Genomic DNA, 25527 nt, shown 5'->3' on the forward strand with positions numbered 1-25527 from the left:
TTTTGGTCTCTCGAATGAAAATTTTGACTTTTGTCAAGGAGGGATGAAGATATCAGTATTTTATAAGAAACGGTTTACGCCAAAAAAAATACCAGATAGTTTCCTTTCCTTTTTTTTTTTTTTTTTTGTGTTAATATTTTACTATTTTAGCTGGTACAGGTTAGCTAGACTTCACGTTGTTAAGATAACATACGCCCTTTTTAATCAAAAATAATAAAAATTAATTTTGTACTGGCGAAGTAATTTTGTTTTGTTTTGGGGGGTTACCATTTTGCTCAAGTCCGCCAAAAAAGCGAAGAGAGGGTTTTTGCGGTACAACTCTCCTCCCAACAAATTTGGGCGTTTTCTTTTTCTTTTTTTTGGGTTTCTTCCAATTCGATTCTTAAAAAATCTCGCCATGGTTGAAGAAGCAGCTTCAGCATCGGAAGCTTCGGTGACGGAGGTTGTACAAACAACCCTAACCGAGCCTGCGATCCAACAAACCCTAGAACCTAATCAAGCCTCAATCGAAGCCACTCTTGAATCTTCTGTTCAGGGAGGCGGCACTGACTCTACCTGTAACAACAACAACAACAACGCCGCCGATAGTGCTGCTACTGATGTTTGCGATGAGGAGCGTGAGAAGACGCTTGAGTTCGCCGACGAATTGACGGAGCAAGCCTCTGCGTTTTTGAAAGACCAAGATTTCGGAGAAGCCGTCGATTGCTTCAGCCGCGCCCTCGAGATCAGGTATCGTTTTTTGCATTTTCACGAAAACTCAATCGAGGGTTTAGGGTTTCATATGTTTCCGATTCGCATCTGGGATTTAGGTTTTTTTTAAGTGAGATTTCAATTTTAGACTTGAGTTTTCTGAAATTTGTTCTTCTAGGATTTAGGATTTAATGAAACTTTGTTGCGTTTGTTTTAGGGTTGCACACTATGGTGAACTTGATCCTGAGTGTATAAACGCATACTATCGATATGGATCAGCTCTTCTGGAAAAGGCTCAAGCTGAAGCTGATCCACTTGGTAACATGCCTAAGAAAGAAGGTGAACCTCAGCAAGAGTCCAGCAATAAAGATGATTCTGTGAAGAACACCACTGCGAATGGTGAAGCTTTGGCTGCTGCATCTGTTGTTTCAACTGACCCAGAGAGACAAGGGAGTTCAAGTGGGCAAGAAGGTAATGGAAAATTTTGGGAATTGTCCTCGTTTAACCTTATGGGGTGTGGATGCTACTGCTTCTTTGTTTCTTAGTGTTCCATTTAATCGTATTTTCTTGTTTCTTTCAAAAACCTGTATGCAAAATAATTGTGGATGTGGAAGTTTCTGACCTTTGCTCCCCCTCATGCATAGGTTCTGGTGGTAAAGACCAAGTAGAGGATGGTGAAGATTGTCAAGATGATGACCTATCTGATGCAGATGGTGATGAAGATGACTCTGATTTGGATATGGCCTGGAAAATGCTGGATATTGCAAGGGCTATTACTGACAAACAGTCTACTGATACAATGTTAAAAGTGGATATACTCTGTGCGCTTGCTGAAATTTCATTGGAGAGAGGTATACCGTATATATTTCTTGTATCAACTTTGTTATGCTCCATTTCCTCATTTCGGTTTCCTCTATTACGATTGGTCAATTCTGAGTTGTTGATTTATTATGCAGAGGACATTGAGTCTTCCCTGAGTGACTACAAGAAAGCATTGTCCATTGTAGAGCGTTTGGTTGAACCTGACAGTCGACACACAGCCGAATTGTATCCTTTTGATTTCTTAATTTGTATCTCATTTTTTCGTTTCTGTCAATTGAAAGTGTTGGTTTATAGAAACTTAACTTGAACGTTTCAGAAACTTCCGTATATGCATCTGTCTAGAGACTGGATGTCAGCCTAAAGAAGCAATGCCATATTGTCAGAAGGCTATATTAATTTGCAAAGCACGGATGGAGAGGCTCAGTAATGAGATCAAAGCTGCTTCTGGATCAGCAACTTCCTCAACCGTCTCTGAAATAGATGAAGGCATCCAACAATCATCTAATGTTCCCTACATTGATAAATCTGCTTCAGACAAAGACAAAGAAGCTGAGATCGAAGTCATGGCTGGTCTCGCTGAAGAATTAGAAAAGAAGGCAAGTTAACCAAGTCTTCATTCCATTAGAAAAAAAAAAGAACGCCAAACCCATACTAATGTCCAACACCATACTAATGTCCAACATTTGTTTTATGCAGCTTGAGGATTTGAAACAACAAGCAGAGAACCCAAAGCAAGTTCTTGCTGAGCTAATGGGCATGTCGTCGGCCAAGGCAAATGCTAGTGAAAAGGCTGTTCCTGCTACTGCTGAAATGAGCTCTTCTAGGATGGGAACTGCGAATACCAATTTCGGGAAAGATTTAGAGTCGCCTACAGTCTCAACTGCTCATACCGGTGCAGCAGCAGCAGGAGTAGGAGCATCGTCAGGTGTAACTCATTTGGGTGTAGTTGGAAGAGGAGTGAAGAGAGTCTTGATGAATGCAACCTCCATAGAATCAAGTGCATCAAAGAGACCAGCTACTGAGCCTTCAGACAAAGCCGATGGCAACTCTTCTTGAAGGTGAAAAGGAAAAAGGTATAGAAATTTCTAGTACTGCTGAAGTTTTAACCGAAGAAAACTGAGAAAAACATTTTCGTATCTTCCTCATGAATCTTTCAAGACTAATTTCAAGTTCTTGTATTGTAATGGGGTCCGTCGTACTTGCCACTTTTTAATCGCTGAGAGCTTCGATTTTCGTACTTCTTGGCTAGCTTCTTGTTAATCGTATTACTTTTATGTGCGCGCTTTCTAGTTTAGTGACAACATCTTATTAGCACAATATATCTGGTAATCATCACTCAGGTGTCTTTATCACTTCACTGGATTAGTTAATTTCTAACTAAGGGATAAGAGGATAATCTTTCCTACCAAATGTGGGTTACTTGTAGAATTAAAAATCTGAGATTTTATATGATTAGTAGAAAGTTTCGTTATGTATTAGGAGATACGATGAGCTGTATACGAAAAGAGAGATCTCTTTGGGGAAGCCACGTGTTAATTCTGTCAGTGTCACCCCAGCAAAGCGCCAAAGCCTACGTGGCGAGCAGCTCTATATATCTCGAAACTCAAGAATAGTTGTCACAAATTGAAATATAACTAAAAATACAGACACTCGAAGTCGACGATTAAGTATCATTATATTAATTTAATTAATTAACTAACAGTCACATTTTAATTCTTCTATTACTCATATTTGAAAGTTTCAAAGGTTAGCAGCGAAGATGTTATGTGATTGGTTTATAAATACTCTGCTATGTGAGAGAGAGTTTACTTGCTACATTCACAAATAAAACTTGCAGAATGGGAAGGGTTGAGTATTTGGCCATGAAGACTTCGGAGGAGACGACTGCGAACCTGATCAATTCCGATCTGAATGAGTTCGTCGCCGCCACAAAGAAGCTCGTGAAAGACGTAAGGATTCTCGGCGGGTTAGGCTTTGGCACGTCTTTCCTCCAATGGGCTGCTTCAATTTCCGCCATGTGAGCAAAAAAGATGAAACAAAATAACTTTTTTTTTGTGTGCTTTTGTTTGGATCATTGTGATGACTCTTATTGTTTGTTTTGACAGCTATCTATTGATATTGGATCGGACCAACTGGAGAACCAAAATGTTGACTAGCCTTTTAGTGCCATACATCTTTTTCACACTTCCTACGGTTATCTTCCACTTCTTTAGGTAATCAAGAACAAGTGCTCTTTAAAATGGTCACTTGGAGTTATTTCTGTAAACGTAACTAATATTAGATTTAATTTCACAGCGGAGATTTTGGGAAATGGATTGCTCTCATTGCGATCACAATAAGGCTTTTCTTCCCTAAAGAGTTTCCAGGTCAGATTACTAGACATTTGTTTGAATTTCGAACCTAATATATAATCACGAAACTTTGATCTTAATTCTTTAAACTTTGATGTTTTTCATCATTTAGAGTGGCTAGAGATTCCGGCAGCATTGATTCTTCTTCTGGTGGTTGCGCCGAGACTCATAGCTGAGACACTAAGAGAAAATTGGGTTGGAGCAGTAATATGTCTTGCAATAGCATGTTACCTTTTCCATGAACACGTTAAAGCTTCTGGTGGATTCAAAAAATGTTTTACCGAGAAGCATGGAATTTCCAATACCCTTGGGATCGTTGCCCTCCTCGTTTACCCGATTTGGACCATATTTTTTCACATCTTCTAAGTCCACTCCAACCCTATTTATTGGCTTGTATGTAGTCTTGAATTAAGATTCAACGTTTAAATTGTCTAATGTCTTTATAAGAAGCATTTCAGTTGTGCTGACTTGTAACTTCTTTTATCTTGTTGTATATGTTACTTGTAAGAAACGTGAGTTTTTATATTGGTTGGTGTGTTGAAAAAGATCTTGAATAATCTAGACTACTTATTCAGTTGACAATGACTAATAGTTGTTTTATACAAAAAAAAAAAAAAAAAAAAATTATAGAATTTTTATGGATATTCTATAGCATGGATTTTTATCTATTTATTTTTTTAGTTAAATTTTGCTTGATTAGTTTTTAAACTTTTAATTAGTTTGTTAAGTGAAATACGGGCCGTTGTTCATATCTAAACGTGTAATGCACGACGTTTTTTAATTTAATAGCGTATATTACTAGAATCAATCAAGATGTGGAATCTTTGATGACAAACAGTAAGCAGCCACTAACACAGAACCTGATACTGTAATCCCTTTACACTTCAAATCTCACAAAAGAGACACATCAGATCAGAGAGAGCTTTTTGGTCTGATCAGAGGAGTGACTCTGTGGCGGACTATGGCCGCTTTCTTACAAGCCGCCGTTACCCCCGTGCAATCCACTAGGGTGGTTACGCCCACCAGCGCCGCCGCAAAGCTCAGGTCTTCTTCTCAGAGTGTCTCTAAATGCTTTGGCGTCGACACGGTGGCGAGCCGTGTCTCTTGCTCCCTCCACAACGATCTCAAGAACTTAAGTCAGAAGTGCGTTGACGCTACTAAGTTCGCCGGTTTTGCACTCGCCACCTCTGCTCTCATCGTCTCGGTACGAGTTTTAGCTTTTCGGAAATTTTTTCATCGCTTTTGATGACAAAAAACTCATACCTTTTACAGTCTAATTTGCTCCTATGATCGCTATATTAGGGTTTAAGAAATCGAGAAACATATGAACATGGATTTATATATTAGGGTTTCGTCCTCTTAATTCACTGACTATCAATATTTATCGCTAAAGACTCAGCCTTTAGTTTACTTCTGATGATCTTGATTACGAAAGTAAGGTTTAAAATAAAGATAATGGTATGTTGTCATGTTGATGATCCATGTAACATGTTTTTGTGTATATAACTAGGGGGCAAGCGCAGAAGGAGTGCCAAAGAGGCTAACTTTTGAAGAGATACAGAGCAAGACTTACATGGAAGTGAAAGGAACAGGGACTGCAAATCAATGTCCAACCATTGAAGGTGGTGTGGACTCATTCTCCATAAAGCCAGGCAAATACTACGCCAAGAAATTTTGCTTAGAGCCAACTTCATTCACCGTCAAAGCTGAAGGAGTTAGCAAGAACTCCACGCCTGATTTCCAAAACACAAAGCTCATGACTCGTCTTACACACTCGATGAAATCGAAGGCCCTTTCGAAGTAAATCTCGCTGCTAAAACCTTTCCATACATTGGCAATTGGCATTCCAACAATCCGTACAAAATCTTAACTTTGGTATTGATTCAATTCAATAGGTAGCTTCTGATGGAAAGGTGAAATTTATAGAGAAGGACGGTTTTGATTACGCTGCAGTGACTGTACAACTTCCCGGTGGGGAGCGTGTACCGTTCTTGTTCACGATCAAGCAGCTCGTGGCATCAGGTAGACCAGAGAGCTTTGGAGGAGATTTCTTGGTGCCATCTTATAGAGGCTCGTCTTTCTTGGATCCTAAAGGCCGTGGTGGTTCTACGGGATACGACAATGCGGTTGCGTTACCTGCTAGAGGAGACGACGAGGAGCTAGCTAAGGAGAACAACAAAGACACCACTGCTTCACTTGGTAAGATCACATTTAGTGTCACAAAGAGTAATCCCAAGAGCCGTGAAGTGATCGGTGTTTTCGAGAGTATTCAGCCTTCGGATACTGATTTGGGTGCCAAGAATCCTAAGGATGTCAAGATTCAAGGAATCTGGTATGCCCAACTTGAGGAATAAAAACATAGATTATCTAGAGGATCTGTTTGTCTGTAAATGTTATGATTTAAGATGATTGATTCCAGTTCATAAGCACATGTTGAACTCCATTAGGTAACACTATACTATAATTTAGCTGTTGCACTTTTGGCTTTAATCAGAAACTAATTATTGTGATGAAAAGAGACTAATCATTACGGATTAAGATATCATATTTGTAGATCTGGATAATTGCTTGGTAACAGCAACATGACCAGAGGACCCTTTCTGGTTAAGAAGTAAGAACATATTCATAACTAAGCAAAACCGCCTTAAGACCCCATTGTTGTCACATCTATTTTGTGTTTTTTTTTTTTTTGTCCACCTCCCCTGTCTCAAAAACAGAGGACCCTTTGCTCTGTTTCTTGATTCTGTCTTCTCTCCTACTCAAAGTTCAAATCTTTTGGACAACACAGTGATGGCAGATCGACGAAGGTGACAATGACGAGGAAGAGAGACGACAATAACAAGGGCTCCGTTCATGGAGATGGTTAGAACGGCGTCGTTTGGAACCAGCTCAAGCTTTGTTCTTCGTATTGGGCAAACTCTCTTTTCTTCTGCTTCGCTTCTTTTTATGTGCTTTAACGATGACGAAGATTTATACGCTTACACTGCCTTCTGGTAAATAAACCAAATCTTTCTTTCAAAATTATAAAACATACTTCGAATATCAAAGACTTAAGTTATGAATGTTGTGGAACAGTTATTTAGTTACAGTCATGGGTTTAGTGACACCATGGAGCGTGACGTTAGCCCTAATGGACGCTTACTCCATCATCATCCAAAGCCTTCCTATGCAAGCAACAGTTATATCAGTCATCGTCGCTGGAGATTTTGTAAGTTATCTTTGTTCGTAGCTATATTCATCTACTTTAGAAAATGTGTGTTTACCAAATGAGCTGATAGTGACGAGTAATACTGTAATAGACATAGACATAGTGGAGATAGATTATACTTTTTGATTGGTTCCTATCAAAAATACAATCCAAGTAGTATTCAAATTGTAATACATTCCACAACTTTATAATTAGCTTTTCTGCAATATTCTTTCCCACTAAAATATCTGTAGTGGACCATATCTTATGAGAAAAGATTGATAGATATCCAAATCACATTAGCCATTAATGGATAAAAGCTTTTAGGCTATACACCAACTTATAGATATCTAATAATGGTTTCCACTGTAATGAATGGTCCATGGTGTTCTCAATTTCGGGTCAACTAATCTGTAACAATATTATGCAAAAAGTTGTTCGTACCTTTTGTTTCTTGTTTAACTTAGACTCCACTATCATCTTTGGTAATTCAGTGTGTGGTAGAATGAATCTCAAACTTATAAAGTTATAGTTATAGAAGTTGTAGTAGGCCAAGTCTTTGCAGCTGACCGGTCCAATCATGTTATGAACCGGTTAAGTTCTGATCTGTCAAAGTTAGGTCTAAAATAATTTCAGGCGGTTAACTACAATTGAAACCGGAAAAAAACACTAGCTCATGTCGAATCTGAAAATGGTCATGATTGATATTGAACTGATGACTCATGTAAAACGAGTCATATCAAAACCAGAATAAGCTGATGATGACCCATCAGACTCTGTTATAACATTTCAATAGAACATAATCATCATCGTCTTCTGAAAATATCTGTTTGCAATAAGCAGAGGAATATGGATCACTGATCTTTGCTTGTAATCAAGATTTCGAAATCACTAGAGTACATCAACTTGTACTAGACTATGTGAACTTTTTCTGGCTCTTTAAAGTACTCGTATTTTATTTTTATAAATTACTAGTTTTTAACGTGCGGAATTATGTATTTTTGTATATTTTATATAACTTATTAAAAAAACATTATGTTGGATCAAATATATGTTTACAATTTTTTACAATAATATTGAGATATTTGTAATTTTATTTTCTTTATCTATTTAAAAAATATAATTTTTATTTGAAATTTAATTAATCAAAATTCTTTTATTTTGGAATTTAATCAATCAAAATTAGTTGTTGTAAAAGTAAACATCTGTTAATATGTATAATACTTTGTAGTTAGTATAAAATTATTTAAATTTTATTCACCAATTTGAAATTAGTTTGTTTTGTCTATGAGTATGATGGAGCGGGTTAGTGTTGGCTTTTAACTCCTTTCATATAAAATTAAGTTTTAAAATATTTTGTTTGTGTTTTTAGACCAACCCGCAAAAATATATAAGTGTACTAATATTAACCTAATTCCTATCACATACTTATGATTATTTTTAGTCTAGGTTTGGATCCGTGAATAAAAAAAAATAGTTAGTTTTGTATCTGAGTATGATGGAGCGGGTTAGTGTTGGTTTTTAACTCCTTTCATGTAAACTTAAGTTTTAAAATATTTTGTTTGTGTTTTTAAACCAACCCGCAAAAATATATAAGTGTATACTAATATTAACTTAATTTCCATCACATTCTTATGATTATTTTTAGTTTAGGTTTGGCCCCGTGGATAAATAAAATTTTCCATAAATTATTGTTGCTTTTTTAGTATTGTTATTGATATTTACACAGATTTAGTTTTATTATCATAAAGTTAGTAATATTATTGATATTACTCATATGACTAAATTTGATGTATTCACTATTTAAACTGTGCAACAGGATATATATTTGTATTTGACATCATAACTCTATAAATGACACATCTTTTTTAGTCAAAAAACATATATCATTTTGTGGAGGTTAAAAAAAAATATATATATATATATATAGTATAATAAAATCACACATTATTAGTTTATTATCAATTGCTCTATCCATTTTAACATAGAAAACATTAAACAATTTATGTATAATGGAAAACATGTATAATGCCAAACCAATTATGAAAAATCAAAATTGAATAAGATAAGATACTATAGTTTCTTTTTTCATTAAAACATTTTAAAAATTGTAATTAAAAAAAAAAATATAAATTGATGTTGTTCAGATATTTAGGGAAATATATATTTCCATACTCGATTTTCCTAATTTGATTTTTAATTTTTTTTATATTAAATGTTTTAATTATAATGGCATATGATGTATATATTGTCCAACTTCAAGGCTTCTTCTGAAAAATGCTGTGAAAATAATAATGTAGATACTATATGATAAATAATAAACAGGGAAATGTGTAATTAATTAACCAACATATTTTAAATGATTGATTTACTAATTAATATATATGGATTTGTTCAGGTTCTGTCGTTTTTATCGCTGGGAGGTGCATGCTCGACGGCAAGCGTGGCCGTATTTTTGATCGGAGCCGGAGAGAAGCAGTGTGATCGGTATAAGTTATCGGCGACAATGGCGTTTTTGTCTTCGTTTCTTTCTTTTGCTTCCACTTTCTTTAACTTTCGTCTTCTTCCTTCTTTAATGTCTCACTAATTAGATTTCATTTCACCAGTTTAATCTTTGTATTATATTCTCCTTTTGTATTTGCTCAAGATGTTTTTTTCCTTTCTTTTTTTCATTCGAATTGTTTCTCAAAATGCATATATCATGGCCGGTAGCTAAAATATCTTGCTTTATGTAAATAATATGTATGTACATATCTTATATATGTTTAAACTAGGTTTGACCCGTGGTACACCACAAGTAATTTTTTTTAAAAAACCTTTGAATATATTATAAATAGATCAAGTTTACTTGAGTTTTAATATAAATGTTACATTGTTATATGTGTGTGTTCTCACAGTAATTAATAAAAAGATTAAGATAGATATTCATTATATATTAAAATAACTTAAATGTGAAATAATCTATATCCGAATATATTTGTTTGGTTACAAAAATTCAAAAAAAAAAATTTAAATATATATCCGTCTATAAAAATTCAAATCACATCATATGCTAAAAAAAAATCTAAAATTTTATTAACTTAATGTATTAATTAGTAATTTAAATAATTAAATATAAGATTAAATAAAAGTGAACAGAGAATTATATTTCAATCTAACATATTGCTTTAAATTAGGTAGATAGATTTTAAGAAATTAATATTATCAAATAAAGAAATCATTGTGTTTGGTTGTAAGGATTGTAGAAAATTTAGTTGGTATTTGTTTGGATACAAAGAAAAGAAATAATGACAAAAAATGTACTAAAACAATGTTAAGATAGATTTGAATAGTAAATGGTCATATCGGATATCCCATTAGAACATTGTATTTATAGGAAATCTTTGTAATCATTTGACTATAACAATTTTGACCTTTAATAAAGTACATCTTGTAATTTGTAAGGCTTGTTGCAGCATTGCACATGGGTCTATTTAAAAACTTTATAATTGAAACCCTATGCTCTACAACAAAATCACTAATCAAAAGCTCAGTCTACATAGTAGGAGGAAGGTTGAAAACAATTATGAAAAAGTACCAAACTGAATAGAAAGTAATTACAAAATCTATAGTTACTGTATTCATTTTCTCATATATCAACTGTATACACTGATATATTTAACTTAAACCAATAGAATAAATATAAATCATGATGTCGACGTCAGACAACAAAATTTTTGTTGATGTACAAAAATTATTCAAACCTTAAAAACATTTGTCATTTTTTTTTTTTTTTTTTGATCAAACCTTAAAACATTTGTCAATTGCATAAATATATCCAAATTTAGTTAGATGCTATCAATAAGAATGAACTCATTTGTTAAATCACCATTTTATTATATAGGTTAATCTGTTCATAGTAGTGTTAATATATAATGTAATATATGGGAGACATGAAGATCTAAAGTATATCCTAAGTGTCCAATCTCATTTCATTTGCAAATGTCTGGATTTAGATAAGTATTTATCTGTATATACATACAGATGAATCAAAATAATTAGTATACTAATATTAGATTATTATTTCATTGCTTATAAATGAGAATCATCTTATGGGTTTTTAAAATGTTATTTTTTTGGATTATCACTAAAAACAATTAACTTTAGAACGAAGACGCCCTAATTTCTCTCCATCTCACTCCTCTCTTAAAACTCAAAACAGCGTTGTCCCTGGTCTCTGCCAACGTCCGGTGGCTTTATAGCTCCGGTGTTGTGCCTTCTTTGTCCTTTTATTGTGTTTTTTCTTGTGTATCTCTCTCTCTCTGGCCATCGTTTGGTTTCTTTTGTTGTTTCGGAGGAGTCTCGCCTTTTCTTAAAGTTCCAGATCTGGTCGTGGTGATGCTCGGTGGTGTATGTCCGAGGTTTTTATTCTTATGGGGAAGTGTGGTTGATTCTCTGACTCGTAATCGATATCAATTTCATCAAGTCAAGCGTGTTTGGTATATCCCTTGTTTGCTTGATGGTGGCTTTAGTTTTTAGCGGGTTTGTGTGGTGTGACCTTGGTTTCATTTAGGGTTGTTTGTTTATGTGAGGCTTAGATTGTTGGATATGGCTTTGTTGTTTGGTTTGAAATTGGATTTTTGCTCTACCTCTCCTTCAAGTCCTCTTGCTGGTTGTGGTTGTGTGTTTGCTCTAGATTCGTTCTTGGTGTGAGCCATTTGGAGGGATTTTGTTCCTGAGTCACCTACTAGACTCTCTTTGAGTTTCTTTGGATTCTTTGGAGTGAGGTTTTAGTCGAAGCAGTGTAATCGGTCTCTAGTTCTTCTCTTGCAAGGACGTCACCAGTTTTATATCTGTAGGTGGCTGAAACTGTGGTCGAGGAGTGTCCGCGTGTAAGAACAGCTGATCTTGCGTGGTTTGTCTCTGGTCGATATCAAAGTTTTTCTTTGACCGTAGGGTTTCATGCTCAATCCGTTTGGTTGTTGAGGTTCTATGGGAGTTGTATTTGTGTCCTTGGTCGCGTTGGTATCTTGCTTTCCTCCCTGTTGGTTTGCTTCTGGTTTGGCTTTGGTGTGAGGTTTATCTGGCTTTATTGGTGCTCCCGACGTTTAATGGTTCTATAGGAAAGTTTTGTGAATGTCTCTCATGCCATTGTTCAATGATTGAGATTAGGTTTCAGTTTTTCCATGACTTTGCTGTTTAGATTTGTGTTTTAGTGTTTGTTTTTTAATATGCATCCTCGTTCTTGAGGTTTGTTCCCTCTTTTGGGCTTAAGACCGCAAGGACTTTCACTAGTTCGTCGCCTAATGACCGCGAGGACATCAAGTTGTTCGTCGCCTTTGTAATGTTAACTTGTATCTTTTTTTCTGTTTAATAATAAAATTCAGATGACAAAAAAAAAAAAAAAAAAAAAAAAGGTTTTTAAAATGTTCTTCGTTGTTTATTTAAGGCACCAGCTTGTTCAAGTGCATGCACATACACATTCATGTGTTCCGTACGTAAGTTTCTACAGATTTTCTTGGATACCCAAATCACATAGACAAAACTTTATGTTATTATAAAACTAAACCCAAACGGTCAAATTACATATAAACAAAATTTCACAACCATTTAGACCTAGTGCTTAGCACAAACTGTATGTAGAAAACCTTTTAAACGAAAAATTTATATATTATATTCTGAACTTTATATATAAGGATTGTGAATCATGTGCATATATAGACTGTTCCACAAAAACAAGACCAATCTAATAATAATTTATACTTTTATGAACCATACATAATTAGGAATAATTCTTAAGCGTTCAGAAGTAATTAAAGTTAAAGGGGACCCAAGACAACCTTGCATGATGATGAAACTTTTGATTCTAAATTTCTATGAAAGTTTAAAGACGGGAAGTTTCATGGCAATGACAAGTGTGAGCTTTTTTCAATGAATCTAAAGAACAAAACAAGATATTATTGGACAAAAAGAAGGAGTCCCACTATCGTATAAAAACAAGCATATAAATATAATACAAAACCATGAAAATCAATATATTCCATTTATCGTGTGAACCATATCTTTTAATTAGATAAATTAATTAAATCTTTTAGCATATGGATATTTTCCCATTCAAATTATTATTTTAAAATATAGTTTTGTAAATAATGTATATGTATGTTTAGATTTTTTTTTGTTACATGTATGTGTAGAATGTATGCCGATGGACGTATAAAATGGCCGTATTAAAAAAAAAAAGATGGAACATGCATGGACGCGCCATTGGTGTTATTTAGTTTTGACTAATTTCTTAAGATTTATCACTAAGACATGATCACATGAATACAAATTGGGGAAATTAAAGATTATAATCTTCGTAAATGTTCATATGCACATGTTAAACGAGAATTTCACCTCCGCAACACACCAAAAAAGAAACACAATCACAACTAAATAAGAAACCAAAATAATTGAATTTAAACAATTTTATTGTAACGTAGCTACGAAGTTATAACATATATTTGCACGTGATTAGTAAAACTAAGCTTTGAAAAAAACCCGATAAATATGTAACGGTTATATGGAAACCAACAAAAAAACAGACCATCTCAATTCAAAACTGATTGGTAACACCTACTGCTAAACCAAACAGAGAATATCGTTTCTTTATTGATATATGTGTATTATGGTCGGGTTTTTTTTCAAGCATGGTCGGTTTAATTTACCTGATGAAAAAAATATTATAAGATAAAGTTTTTGGAAGTCGAATAAATTAAGCATTATTTTTTTGGTGAGTCAAAGAGGTTAATTATTGGTTCAATCTTCTTCTCATTTGTGGGGTGAGACTGTTAGAGGGAGCATCCATGAAGCTTCATACAAGCATGGAGCATGTGACGCTCTCTTTCTTCTACTACATATACACAACTTTTCTAATAATCATTGTTTTTTTTCGCAACTCATGTTTATTACGATAAATTACAAAAGAAAAAGTCTAATTAATAAACAATCATACGTTATTACGACACAAGTATCTATAACAGAAAAGAGACATTATTTTGTACAACAAAACTAAAACACAGATTATGATTGTATTACAACTAGCAAGCATTACTTCGACACTCGAGCTTTAAACAAATATCTAATTTATCATATATTTAGAAATTGGTACTCTCTATCTCATCTATAGTTTATCCGTGTCTTCGAAGTACTCATCTATAAATTGTATCGTGAAAAAACCATGTCCTATCGACATTTTTCTTTTCTTTTCAAAGTGTCTTATCAACATATAAAGCAGAAATCAGGATATCTCATATTATCCACCATTGATTCTTTGGAATAATGGAAAAGTAGCATATGAAAGGGCTATGTCAATATATAGTGAAACAACATGAGATAACACAATGGTATACGGTGGATTTTTTTACTATAAAATTAAGAGTGTTGACTGTTGCGACAAGCATATATGTATATGGCAACTTGTCCAATAACACATATTGATGAACATAATGTTATATAGATTATACAAATTGAGAGAGTTTACATGATTGGTTTCAGCGTGTAAACGATCGATTATTAGTCCATATTAATCAGTAATTGTTACGAAACATAGAGCGGTCGTTTGACCATGAAAATAATATCAATACTATTAGCTAAACACCACAGCGCCACTTCATTTCTGGTTGGCATAATCGTTCAGCTTATAGTTGACAAATTAACCACACATTGACCCCATCATCATTCCCATTCCTAAATTTGACTACTACGCATTATTCTGAATCATAGATAAATTATTTATAACTATTTCCGAAGAAGCAAGAACAATATGGAGATGTCACCGGGCAAGAACGGACTAAAATTTTACCAAAAAAAAAGAAAAAAGAACGGACTAAAACGAGTTTACGCCATCACCTATGAAAATTGTCGGATTCTCGTGGGATCCATGTAAAGGTACGTGTCATCTCACAGCTCGAAAACGACACGTGACTGCGTCATTTTAAGACACGTCGCCTCCCCTGCCACTCCCTTCTCCTACTATTTTCCTATACTCTGGTTTTGTTCCGTGGACTCTCAGCGCTAAGGCCACGTCTATTGTTACGTTTTTTATTTTATTCTTTTTGTTCTAAGCAAGTATTTCGAAAGTTTACGGTACTATTAAAAAACAATTTAGGAATTAGGACATAGTTTAACCTAACCTAGGTAATGGCTAGTAGTTTCAATTAAGGGCACAAGATTTTAAGCTCAGTAGATGCGCAGTGGTAGTAGTAATGATGATCGAACGATTACTGAAAGTTAATGTCGTTTCTAGATACAACTATTTATTTGGTTGACATCATTCTCTCTATCTTAATTACTAAGTTATGCCATTCTTTCCTTCTTTTTTTCTCCCACCTTCCCTATAGATTGGGTGACTGCCTCTACACTCAAAAGTAGAAAGATAAAGTAGTAGTCCTCTACGCAACTTGGTGAACCGAAACCGCAACAAAATATACATGCAAAGAAGTAGTAGTAAAACCATGGTCGCCAACTAATATGCCTACTCTATTTAGCTCGAGTCATTGTCATTATTAAATTCTTTACCACCAATCTAATTCATTGTATTTTAGGATGTTCAATGTTGACATCAACGTCTCAACGGAAGCAAATTAAACTCTGGCTTCTTTCTACGATGAGTTTGACTGGTAGATTTTTATAGTTGTGATTTAACTAACCTTTTTTGCTTCTCTACTAACCAAACAAGTAATTAGATTATAATATTGGATAGTAGACCATCGATCGGAATCCATAATAGACACTGTGAAAAACATAATCCACCTAAAAAAATTACGCCTTTTAGAAATTTATAATTCTAACCATATTTCAATAAACGTATTTCTATAGTTTAAATGAAAAAATAAAATAGCTAATATAAATTACTACAAGTACTAAAACTAAACGGCATTGTTTTGTACTAGCTAGATCGATTTACACAAACACTAACTACTTGGTATCTTTACCAATATGCATTTCTTACCAACCAAACCAATTACTACAACTAATACTCGTAAAATCATAAATGAAGTAATTACTGCAACAAAAAATAAATTAGTACCGTAGTAGAAAATAAAAGCATGGGGGATGTAATAAAAATAAATGTAAACAAAAACACAAAAATAAGCAATGAATGTATGTAACATTAAAGGATCCGACAACTTCCTGACCAATCGAAATCATAGATTCAAAAGTGACAAGAAATATCCATATATAATACAAAAATGGGAACGATTATTGCGTTTAAATTTGTAACCTAGCTATTGTTATAAAGGGGGCAAGCAATAGTTATTTGAATTTCAGGAATTCAATTTTAGATCTTACAACTTTAAATACGTAAACCTACCGCGCCCAACCCCACACGAGCTTTATTATCAAATCTTATTAAGTCAATAATCTAACTCTTCACAATCACAAAAACCAAAATGTGTTTCATAATGGACTCATAAAAACAAGCTATTCCATGCTTGTAGAGTGGGTGTATGAGCTAAGCTTCACGTCTTTTTTAATACAGTACTACTACAGCATTGTTTTTTTTTTTGTTTTTTTGGGTCTTATTTCACTGAATTTTGTAAGTTCGTATTAACTCATCATGCAAATCACCTTTTGACATTTTTTAAAAAACACGTAAACAAAAAAAAAAAAAGCTCAGTAGGCTAGTCCCCTGACATGGTAATTATAGGTAACAAATAAGTAATAAACAAACGGGTTAAAAATATATGAAAGGCAAAACACAAAAAAAGCTGTCTTCCTCCCCCCCCCCCCCCCCCCACCACTTTATACAGCCTGTCATCACTTCTATTGGTCCACAACACGACAAAATCCTACGTGGCATCCATTTTTATTTTATAAAATTTCTCTATTTATACACAAACTCTGCTTCACCTTTCTCTTCCCATTATTCATCTCACCGGGAAAAAGAAAACTGAGTCAACTCAGACCGAGTTACAAAGAACCATTATTATTAACACACTGAATAAATATATACACAAATGGGTATATGCAGCTCGAGCGAGTCGACTCAAGTCGCAACAGCGAAGCTGATCTTACAAGATGGGAGGATGATGGAGTTTGCGAATCCCGTTAAAGTCGGATACGTTTTGCTCAAGTATCCCATGTGTTTTATTTGCAACTCCGACGATATGGATTTCGACGACGCCGTTTCCGCCATCAGCGCCGACGAGGAGCTTCAGCTTGGTCAGATATACTTCGCTCTTCCTCTTTCTTGGCTTCGTCAGCCACTTAAAGCGGAGGAGATGGCTGCATTGGCCGTTAAAGCCAGCTCTGCGCTCATGCGAGGAGGTGGTGGAGGAGGTTGTCGTCGGAAACCCGTTGATCCTATTGTTTCTGATAAGTTTCGAACGAGAGTTGGATCCGGTGATGATACTGTTGGTTCCGGCTCTGGAAGGAGGAAAGGGAGGAACGTTGACGGTGGCGGTAGTGTTAGTAGTAGCCGGAGGAGGAAATGTTACGCGGCGGAGTTGAGTACGATAGATGAGTGAAGGGTAGTTTTGGAATTTTGATTTAAAATTTGTGGATAGTGTAAAAATTATGTTGGGGCCTATTAGTCATTTAATGAAGATGCAATTTGCAGCATATATTGGCAAAAAGTTCTTATTTGGGATTTTTGTACTTTGCACCAAATTACAGTTATATCCTTACATTACACATAATTTTCGTTAATGATATATGATAACTTATTAGATTTGACATACATAACTAAAAGTCTAAAAGTATTAATTTCATTATTGATATAAAAACTAGTATAAAGGAGATAAGAAAGGAACATGTGACTGGTTCCAAAGATCTCGTAACGCGGTGTTTGGATTGATTGCATGATGAATTAAAATACAAGGTTACGCAATAATAGTCAAATAAATAGATACACTTATACACACAGTTCGATCGCGACCCCAACACACAAAAAAAAAATAGTATAGTTATCTGGAAAAAATTATATAATAGTTGATTTTAAAATTATAACTTTGTCAATAAAATATCCTTAGCGTAACTGTTATTAATAATCTTTTAGTACCAAACTATGAACTACATGCATAATACGTAAATCTGATACAAAATAAAATTTGGATATTCGTTTTTTAAATATATGACTAGAAAAATGGAGTTACATGTTGGCGTGACGTATATAACTTGGGACCAGTTGATTCGCTTTTTGCCTCCCTTAATAATTGATAACTTAATAGTCGTAGTAATAGATATGTGTATATATTTCTTACAACTAAAATATTAAATATACTTCATAGGAGTGTATGTTTTTGACAAAGAATAATGAGTTTGAAACTTTTTATATGAATCAAATTTTAAAGGCGACCTTGATATAAAGCACTTTCCGGAAAATTATATTTAGAGTCTCTTGGTTCCAAAAGTCCAGCTGTTTGATCAAAGCTTCCAGTGATCAACGATGTAGCCATTGGCCAATCTATTTATGATTCATATGAAAGTTTTTTTGGTTATTAATGCGACTGTCCTTAACATTCATTACTACTAAACTAAACTATACTAGTAAATACTTTTAGATTAGGTTGACAAAACAAAAATGCCCAGCTGTGTTCGAATTGAGTATGATTGTTTCCCATCTTTTCAAGAAAGAATTTAAGCTTTCTGTACTACTCCATTGTTTTCTTGTCTTTTATCCGTTAACCTCTTGCCTTTTTTAAATAATCTTTAGCTCAAAGCTTTTCACGAGATCTAAGAACTAGTTTTAAAGTAATGTTATACTACTATACACACATATCACTGATATTTAATTCATTATTCCAAATAGCTATAGTGTGTACACTCATATATAAGATCCGACATAACTGACGCAATTGATATTTAGTCGGTTCAACCAACTATGTGTCGACATAGTTTTCATTCATTGTTTTTAATGATTAATTTGTTGATATTTTCATGTTGTAAAATGATATTTTCATGTTGTAAAATGATATTTTCCTTCCATTTTTTTCATTTAAATTATAATATATAAGTTTGTCTCAGTAAGATATAGCGAAGATACAACGTAGTTTTACATTACAAAACGTTTGATCAATATATAGTTATATATACCAACTCGGATGAAAAATTGAAAAATTAATGTGCATTAAGGAACAGAAAACAGAATTTTCTAACATATGATCAAGATTTACGACTGAATCCATTACTATTCATTCCATGAGTTTGTTACCATACTTTACATACATAATGCATGGTCCAATTTGAACAACGTAGAGTAGGATTGTAACCAGATTTTGTCCTTCACGAGCCCTCGACACAATCATTTTGCTTTGCTAATATCTCTTACACAAAATCATATATAAACAAAACCAAAAAAGGGAAAGAAAAACAAAACAGAGAAGAAGACACTAAGATAAATCAAATCTATTATACAGACATAAAGTTTTCTACCAAAGTTTCGTTTAAGTAAATCTTATATATAAAAATATCCCACTTTTTTTTCCAAAAGAAAAGCTTTTCGTAATATAGTGTGTTTATTATGTACTCTTACTAATTTCCTTTTACTATTTTGTATTAATTCACTATTTTATCGTTTATGAATACATCCAACATTCCAACCAAATTTCCCATGAGATGGATTTACCAATATTATTCTTTGTGATATTGTCGAGGACAGTGATTGTTACATTCTTTTTGTCCACATATATCTATCGCTGGCTGATACAAATCTAAAGTTGATTAATGAGCTTAACGAGCTAAATTATATATTCTTTACATCATGCCGCCATATTCAGCAATTTCTATAGTAAATTCATTACAATAGTAAAGTTTACACCGGGTCAGTTAAATGCACTTTATTTAGTGATATATCTTAACTACTGTAATTGATATTCATAACTCGTCAAAATTGAATATCTCGGCAATATTATTCGTTTACCCTATTTAAAACCTTTTTACTGCCTACTCGAACAATGACGTTGTCACTATTCTTCTGCAACAAACATTTCAGAACATCATCCCAATACAGAGTAAAAAACGGCACGCAGTTCTACATTTCTAACATAGGCTCTTTTGAGATCATTTTGATGTATAGACAAACACTAAAGAAGTATTAGAGAAGAGTTTTGTCATGCCACTACTGTTTCTTGTGCTGACATTATATCACCATTGCTTCTTGATAAAGCAATTCTGTAAAAAATGTAGTAAAGCAATGCCCATACATAAACAGAAAACAGAGTAAGCAAGGGAAATCTGTGTCTTTGTTTTACACCTAAGGCTGACCTGAAATGTTGAAGCCTCAGCCCAAAGCCAAGTTTGAATATATGATACTTTGATCGTAATCAAGTAACAGTTTGTACGGCCCCTCCTTGTGGATTATAAAGTTGGTCGTCAAAAGCATAGTTTTCCCTGACGCTTGCACACTCCAACACACAAACTTAGCTTGCAACCACAAACTCAGCTTGTCTCTAGTCTTTGAGAATCCTAATCTCCATGTAACAAAATTCTTAGTATCCCAAAAAAGAACAAAGAACTGTTAAGTAAACACACATGTTTGGAACCAAAAAGCAGTTTCTTCTCAGAACCACACAAGAGATGCGCCTTTAAAATATATATTAAAAAAAAAAAAAAAAAGGAAATTTGATTACCCGAGCCTGTGTTCTCTCAGGTTCGGTTTTGGTTTCAATTTTCTCCTAACCTAATAAGTGAAGAAAAAAGGAAATTTGTTGAGTCGGTTACGAAAACTTGAGTCCCAAACAATTATAAATAGACTCGGACCTCCTCAATCTCGACCAAAACACAGAGAAACATAGAAGCAGAGAGAGAGAGAGAGAGAAAGTTAGAATGAGAGAGAAAGATGCGATTTCATTGCTCTGATTTTACGATTCTCATAATCGATTTCCTCTTCCTTCACTTGGATTTCATCTTTGAATTTCATAGTTTTGCCCTAAATCTTTTGGCTCCAACTCTTTTCAACGCTTTGGGGTTGTTCTATCTGCCCTATTTATCTTCGTCACCAAGCATACAAGACAAGATACAAGGCGGTGATGGAAGATGATGATGATGCTTTGATTCTTCCTCTGCTTTCGTTTACAAAGAATTAAGCTAGTGATTCGGCTTCGGCTCTGTCTGTAGCACGAAGAATAAGGCTAAGTATGTCTAGCGAGAGATCTCACACACGCAAGCATCACGTCTTGAGCGGAGATGGTGACAGAGAGGAAGCGGATGGATCGGAGGAGATGAATGAAGCTTTTGCGTTTCGAAGAGAAGCGGCGACAGAGGGAGCGGATGGATCGGAGATCGAGATGCAAGAATAGCTTTTTGGACTGGACTCTCATCTTCAGGCCCATTAGCAAAAAGTTTTTTCAGCCCAAACTAAGGTCTATTCTCTACCTCTTTATTTATTTTATTTTTATTTTTATGCAAGTTTTTTTTTTTTGATGCTAAATTTACTAAATGGTGTGATTACTAATCGGATTTTGGATCCAGTCTTTTGATCATTAGAATTCCATAAATCCAATTTGTTTTCGCACTATTATGTAAATTTAGCATTCAGTGTTTTAATTCGATTTTTAAGATAGTTTTTGAAATTTTGGACTATTATAGGGTTTTTATTAATGCTACATTTTAAACATAGTGTGATTATTAACCATATAATTGGATCAGGTTTTGATCATTAGATATTTTTTCCCATCATTATGTAGATTAGCATTCAAAGTTTTAATTCAATTAAAAAAAATAGTTTTGAAACTTATGTTTTTTTTTTTCTTTACTTTTGGATTTTTAAAAAGTATTTGTGGTTTTTTTTTTCTTAAGATAGGTTTTAGAAACTGAAGATTTAGCATTAGATATAGTCACAGTCTCAAAGAGAGAGAGAAGGCAGTTCATTTCTCTCTTCCAAATTGTTTTATTCTCTACCTCCAGTGACTCTCTAATCTAGTTTCTGTCCAAAAACAGATCTCTCGGTTCAAACGATTAATGGTGATACATTAGTAGGATTACATATTGATTGAGGATGACGGACTAATATATGGGATTACATATTGATTGGTTACGTCTCATGTATTACAATACAAGTATAACAGAGTCTTGGGAAGTAATTTTGTAATTAGCAACAAAAATAACTTATACACTTCTTCATTTGATGAGTTCTTTAGCTATCAGATACCGGTACCCGAAATTGTGTGGGATCCATTCTATGATACTCTTTCGAGATTTTCCCACGTTGAGTTTCTTAATTGTATTATACCTCATGGATTCCGGGAGACATTCTTGGATCATCTCCATCAATGCTGCTTGATTCAGACCCAAGTCTTTGCTGAAAGACTCTATCATCCTTGGTAAGATTAGTTTCTGGTCATTTCTGAACCCAATGTTTGCGCGGATGTACTCTTCTTTTGCGGTTTCCAGCTCTAGGTATATACTCTCGGCCGTATATACTCGAATCTATGACCCAAAAGATGTAAAATTAGTAAGGGTATTAAATGTGTGTATATATATCTGTGTGGTGCATACTGCATATATAGATATATGTAGAGAGGATGTGACGATGTACCGCGGGATCAGAGTGATTTCCGGAACAGAGTGCAAAGTATAACAGAGGCTCGGGATGCTCAAGGGAGTATTCTTGGCATTCATCTCTGGTTCTGAGTTTTTTTAGGTGAGTAACAACCGCAACCACTGTAAGCAGGGAGAGAATAGGCTTCTTCACTAGACGGATCACATTGTGATAAAATTGTAAGGATTGTGGTAACAAAAAGTAGTGACCTGTTGGGGACAAGGCATTTGGCTGAGAAGAATAGAGTTTTGCAATATATCTATGCTCATCACACGACCTCCTATGTTGTAAGCTGGCTGCAAAATTTAGCCATTGAACCTCAAGCATTTTCTTTTTTTTGGTTAGCGTTTCTGGTTTTTTTCTTACCTTAGAGAATAGCAAGAATCTCTTCCCGTTGTTCCTTGGAATCCCATTAACTAAAAATGTCTGGCAGAAACATAAAAACAGTTTTAATAAGTTCAAAAAAATTTACAAAATTAGAAAGATTAAAAAAAAAACTTAAAAAAAAAAAACCTTACGTGCATCACAAGTGAGTTATGAACATTAATCCAGAACGCAAGTTTCTCTCGATGCGTCAACTTTCTCAGATCAACATCTTCCAGTTGTTTAGTAAGGAGTCTGTGTAATTTATAATAAGCCAATATCTATAAACAGAACACTAGTGAAGAAAGCAAAATCTGTGTGTGTGTGTGTGTTTCTTTTTTATACCTGAATTGTCGAAGCATCAGCTCAAAGTCATGTCCTTTCCTTTTAATATGTGACACTTCGATCATCGAGCTGTATGGTCCACATGATTCGAATTGGTCATCGAAAGCAGAGCTTTTCCTGAAGCTCCACAACTTGCTTGTCGAAGAAAGAAACCGAGTGTCTGCATATTTGCAGTACATAGTCGACACATACTTTATCATCTCTTCTGATAACTTGTTTGGAGTCATTATAGGTATGTGATCTTCCATCCTAATTCCAATACTTGATCCTCCGTTTGCTATATACTGCTTTGTGATGTAAACAAAGCAAACAAGTTATATAATGCCATTTACAAGATAAAGAAACCATGTTGCAGGGGACTTACTTCTTTTATGGACTCTTGTGGCGAGGATACTCTGTTGCTGAAAGTGGACCGTTGATTTAGCAAGGATTGGCATCGCCGAACATTAGAATTATATATGTCGCTCTCGGTTGAACATCTATTTTCAAAGGAGAAACACCGATATTCAATTCCTTGATTCTCATGTTCTCTTGAGTAGTCTGGACATTTACTTGTAGGAGTTGATTTAGGAGAAATGAGCTCTGCTTTTGTGATGATGGAGATATATGTACTGATGCTTGTTGACCAAAAGCTTTTCGATATAGCCATGGAAGGTACTGTTCTAAATTCGAAACTTCTAACTCGAGTGTCACAATTTCCTTGATCAATTCTGAAGTAGGCTGCATAACATCCAACATTGAGTTATTTGTCAAAACAGATTTAATAACTACAATAAGAAAAATATGGAGATTGATCTGAGGTTAATGAACAATTGAGCTATCATCTCAAAGAGCTAGAGAAGTGTTTAGAATGACACAGTGAAAGGGTGAAAAGTACCAAAATTGACTTGTTGCTGAGGAGATATGACTAGTAGTAAGTACCTTGGGAGTGAAGATATTGTCGTCTTGAGAAGTTTCTCTATAACCCAATGCCATTTCTAAATCGTTACGAACATCAAACTGACTCTGTAATATTTTCTCAAGATCTGTAATCTGCATGCATAATCAAAAAGGATGACCAAAGTGAGTGGACTAGAGCATGTGATCTGAAAACGGTTGTGAGAGAAGTTTACATATTTAAAAACCTCATGTTTAAGGGAGTTTTGGACTTTCACAACATTAGGTGATAGTTTATCCTCCGGTTTGAGGAAACCATTATTGAGAGACAAACGACTTATGTGATCATCTTCAACTCTTTTGTTTCCTGGATAACTGCAGCCAATGTTTCAATCAGTACATTTAAGATCAGAAACATTAATTAATTGATAAGAAATTCATATCATGATCAAATACACAGAAAATAAAAAACAATTAATGATTCTATTTAATCCAAATCCCATTTTTCTTCGAAGTCTATCTTTAAAAAACCTAAAACATTTTGATAGCCTATTTAAGTCAAAATTATAAAACAGAAGAAAATGGCAACCTCCTCGAACGTTTGTGATTTTGTCTCTGTATTGTTCTGTCTTTGAATCCTATCATCCTGAAAGAAAATAATCAATTTTTTTTTTTTTGTCAAACCTAAGATAAAACATGATGGAGCTTGGGAATAAAATGGTTTATATATGAAGTTAAAGCAAAGTAGCTAAGCTTACTTGTTTATGCTGCTCATCTGAAAACATTCGAACCAGAATCTCTAGAGTGGTTTTGTTTAGAGGAAGACTCAAAGTTTGTTCAAAATAAGTATATATAACAGAACAACAAACTACCTTCCAAAATCACCCATTTTATCTTCCTTAATCTTTCACCCACCAACCTTTTTCTGTTAAATCTTCAGCTACCATTGAAGCAAATTGAATTTTTCTGAAAGGGATCGTTTCTTTCTGATACATAAAACAAAGGAGCATAAATGCAGTCAAGACAAGAGGTTTTTTCTTCTTTAACCTTAAAACATATTAGAACTATCCATAGAGTAAGGTTATTTATTTCTTTATACTAGAGATGGACAAGAACTTACAGAGATTTTATGAATCATTTTGTTAATTATTAGTAGGGTTTATAGATGAACGTGAACTCATGATACATTATTACAAACCGTCGACATATCCTTTGAGGAGTACTTTTAGAGTTTTAGTAGAAAATTATGTGTGTCACATGCAACAATGTAGATTCTCAAGTAGTTATGACTACAGTATATCAGTTTCCATTTTTTCTCATTTCTCAAGATGATGGTAGGCCGACTGAGTTAGTAATGGTTGTCTAGTGAGGACTACTAAACCACTAGCCAG

General features: G+C 34.2%; 4 protein-coding genes and 2 pseudogenes across 6 annotated transcripts; 5 read left to right on the plus strand and 1 right to left on the minus strand.

Moving 5' to 3' along the window:
• Nucleotides 1-25: 25 nt before the first annotated feature.
• LOC104721080 (uncharacterized) lies at nt 26-2749 on the plus strand. The gene is made up of 6 exons (XM_010438988.3): nt 26-729; nt 908-1161; nt 1335-1541; nt 1647-1737; nt 1829-2108; nt 2209-2749. The coding sequence occupies exons 1-6, from the start codon at nt 398-400 to the stop codon at nt 2566-2568; spliced, it is 1524 nt and encodes a 507-aa protein (XP_010437290.1). The 5' UTR covers nt 26-397; the 3' UTR covers nt 2569-2749.
• A 282-nt stretch (nt 2750-3031) lies between these two features.
• Nucleotides 3032-4437, plus strand: LOC104721081 (cold-regulated 413 plasma membrane protein 4-like). Its single transcript, XM_010438990.3, has 4 exons — nt 3032-3529; nt 3618-3725; nt 3808-3878; nt 3976-4437. Exons 1-4 carry the CDS (start codon nt 3351-3353, stop codon nt 4227-4229), a joined length of 612 nt encoding a protein of 203 aa, XP_010437292.1. The 5' UTR covers nt 3032-3350; the 3' UTR covers nt 4230-4437.
• Nucleotides 4438-4704: 267 nt separating this feature from the next.
• On the plus strand, nt 4705-6379 carry LOC104721083 (oxygen-evolving enhancer protein 1, chloroplastic-like; annotated as a pseudogene). The gene is made up of 3 exons (XR_015572127.1): nt 4705-5067; nt 5374-5663; nt 5759-6379. The product of XR_015572127.1 is annotated as an oxygen-evolving enhancer protein 1, chloroplastic-like (transcript).
• LOC104721082 (CASP-like protein 5C1) lies at nt 6075-9851 on the plus strand. Of its 2 annotated transcripts, XM_087474659.1 has the most exons (4): nt 6075-6195; nt 6652-6856; nt 6939-7071; nt 9449-9851. In XM_087474659.1, exons 2-4 carry the CDS (start codon nt 6717-6719, stop codon nt 9635-9637), a joined length of 462 nt encoding a protein of 153 aa, XP_087330785.1. In that variant the 5' UTR covers nt 6075-6195; nt 6652-6716; the 3' UTR covers nt 9638-9851. The 2 variants fall into 2 exon arrangements, with proteins under 2 accessions (XP_087330785.1, XP_010437293.1); XM_010438991.3 differs by lacking the exon at nt 6075-6195 and having other exon boundaries at nt 6430-6856.
• A 7068-nt stretch (nt 9852-16919) lies between these two features.
• Nucleotides 16920-17634, plus strand: LOC104721084 (uncharacterized). Its single transcript, XM_010438992.2, has one exon. It carries the CDS (start codon nt 17031-17033, stop codon nt 17538-17540), a length of 510 nt encoding a protein of 169 aa, XP_010437294.1. The 5' UTR covers nt 16920-17030; the 3' UTR covers nt 17541-17634.
• Nucleotides 17635-22008: 4374 nt separating this feature from the next.
• Nucleotides 22009-25025, minus strand: LOC104727538 (uncharacterized; annotated as a pseudogene).
• Between the last annotated feature and the right edge of the window lie 502 nt (nt 25026-25527).

Source organism: Camelina sativa, chromosome 11 (assembly GCF_030686135.1).
Source record: "Camelina sativa cultivar CO46 ecotype springtype chromosome 11, ASM3068613v1".
Lineage (NCBI taxonomy): Eukaryota > Viridiplantae > Streptophyta > Magnoliopsida > Brassicales > Brassicaceae > Camelina > Camelina sativa.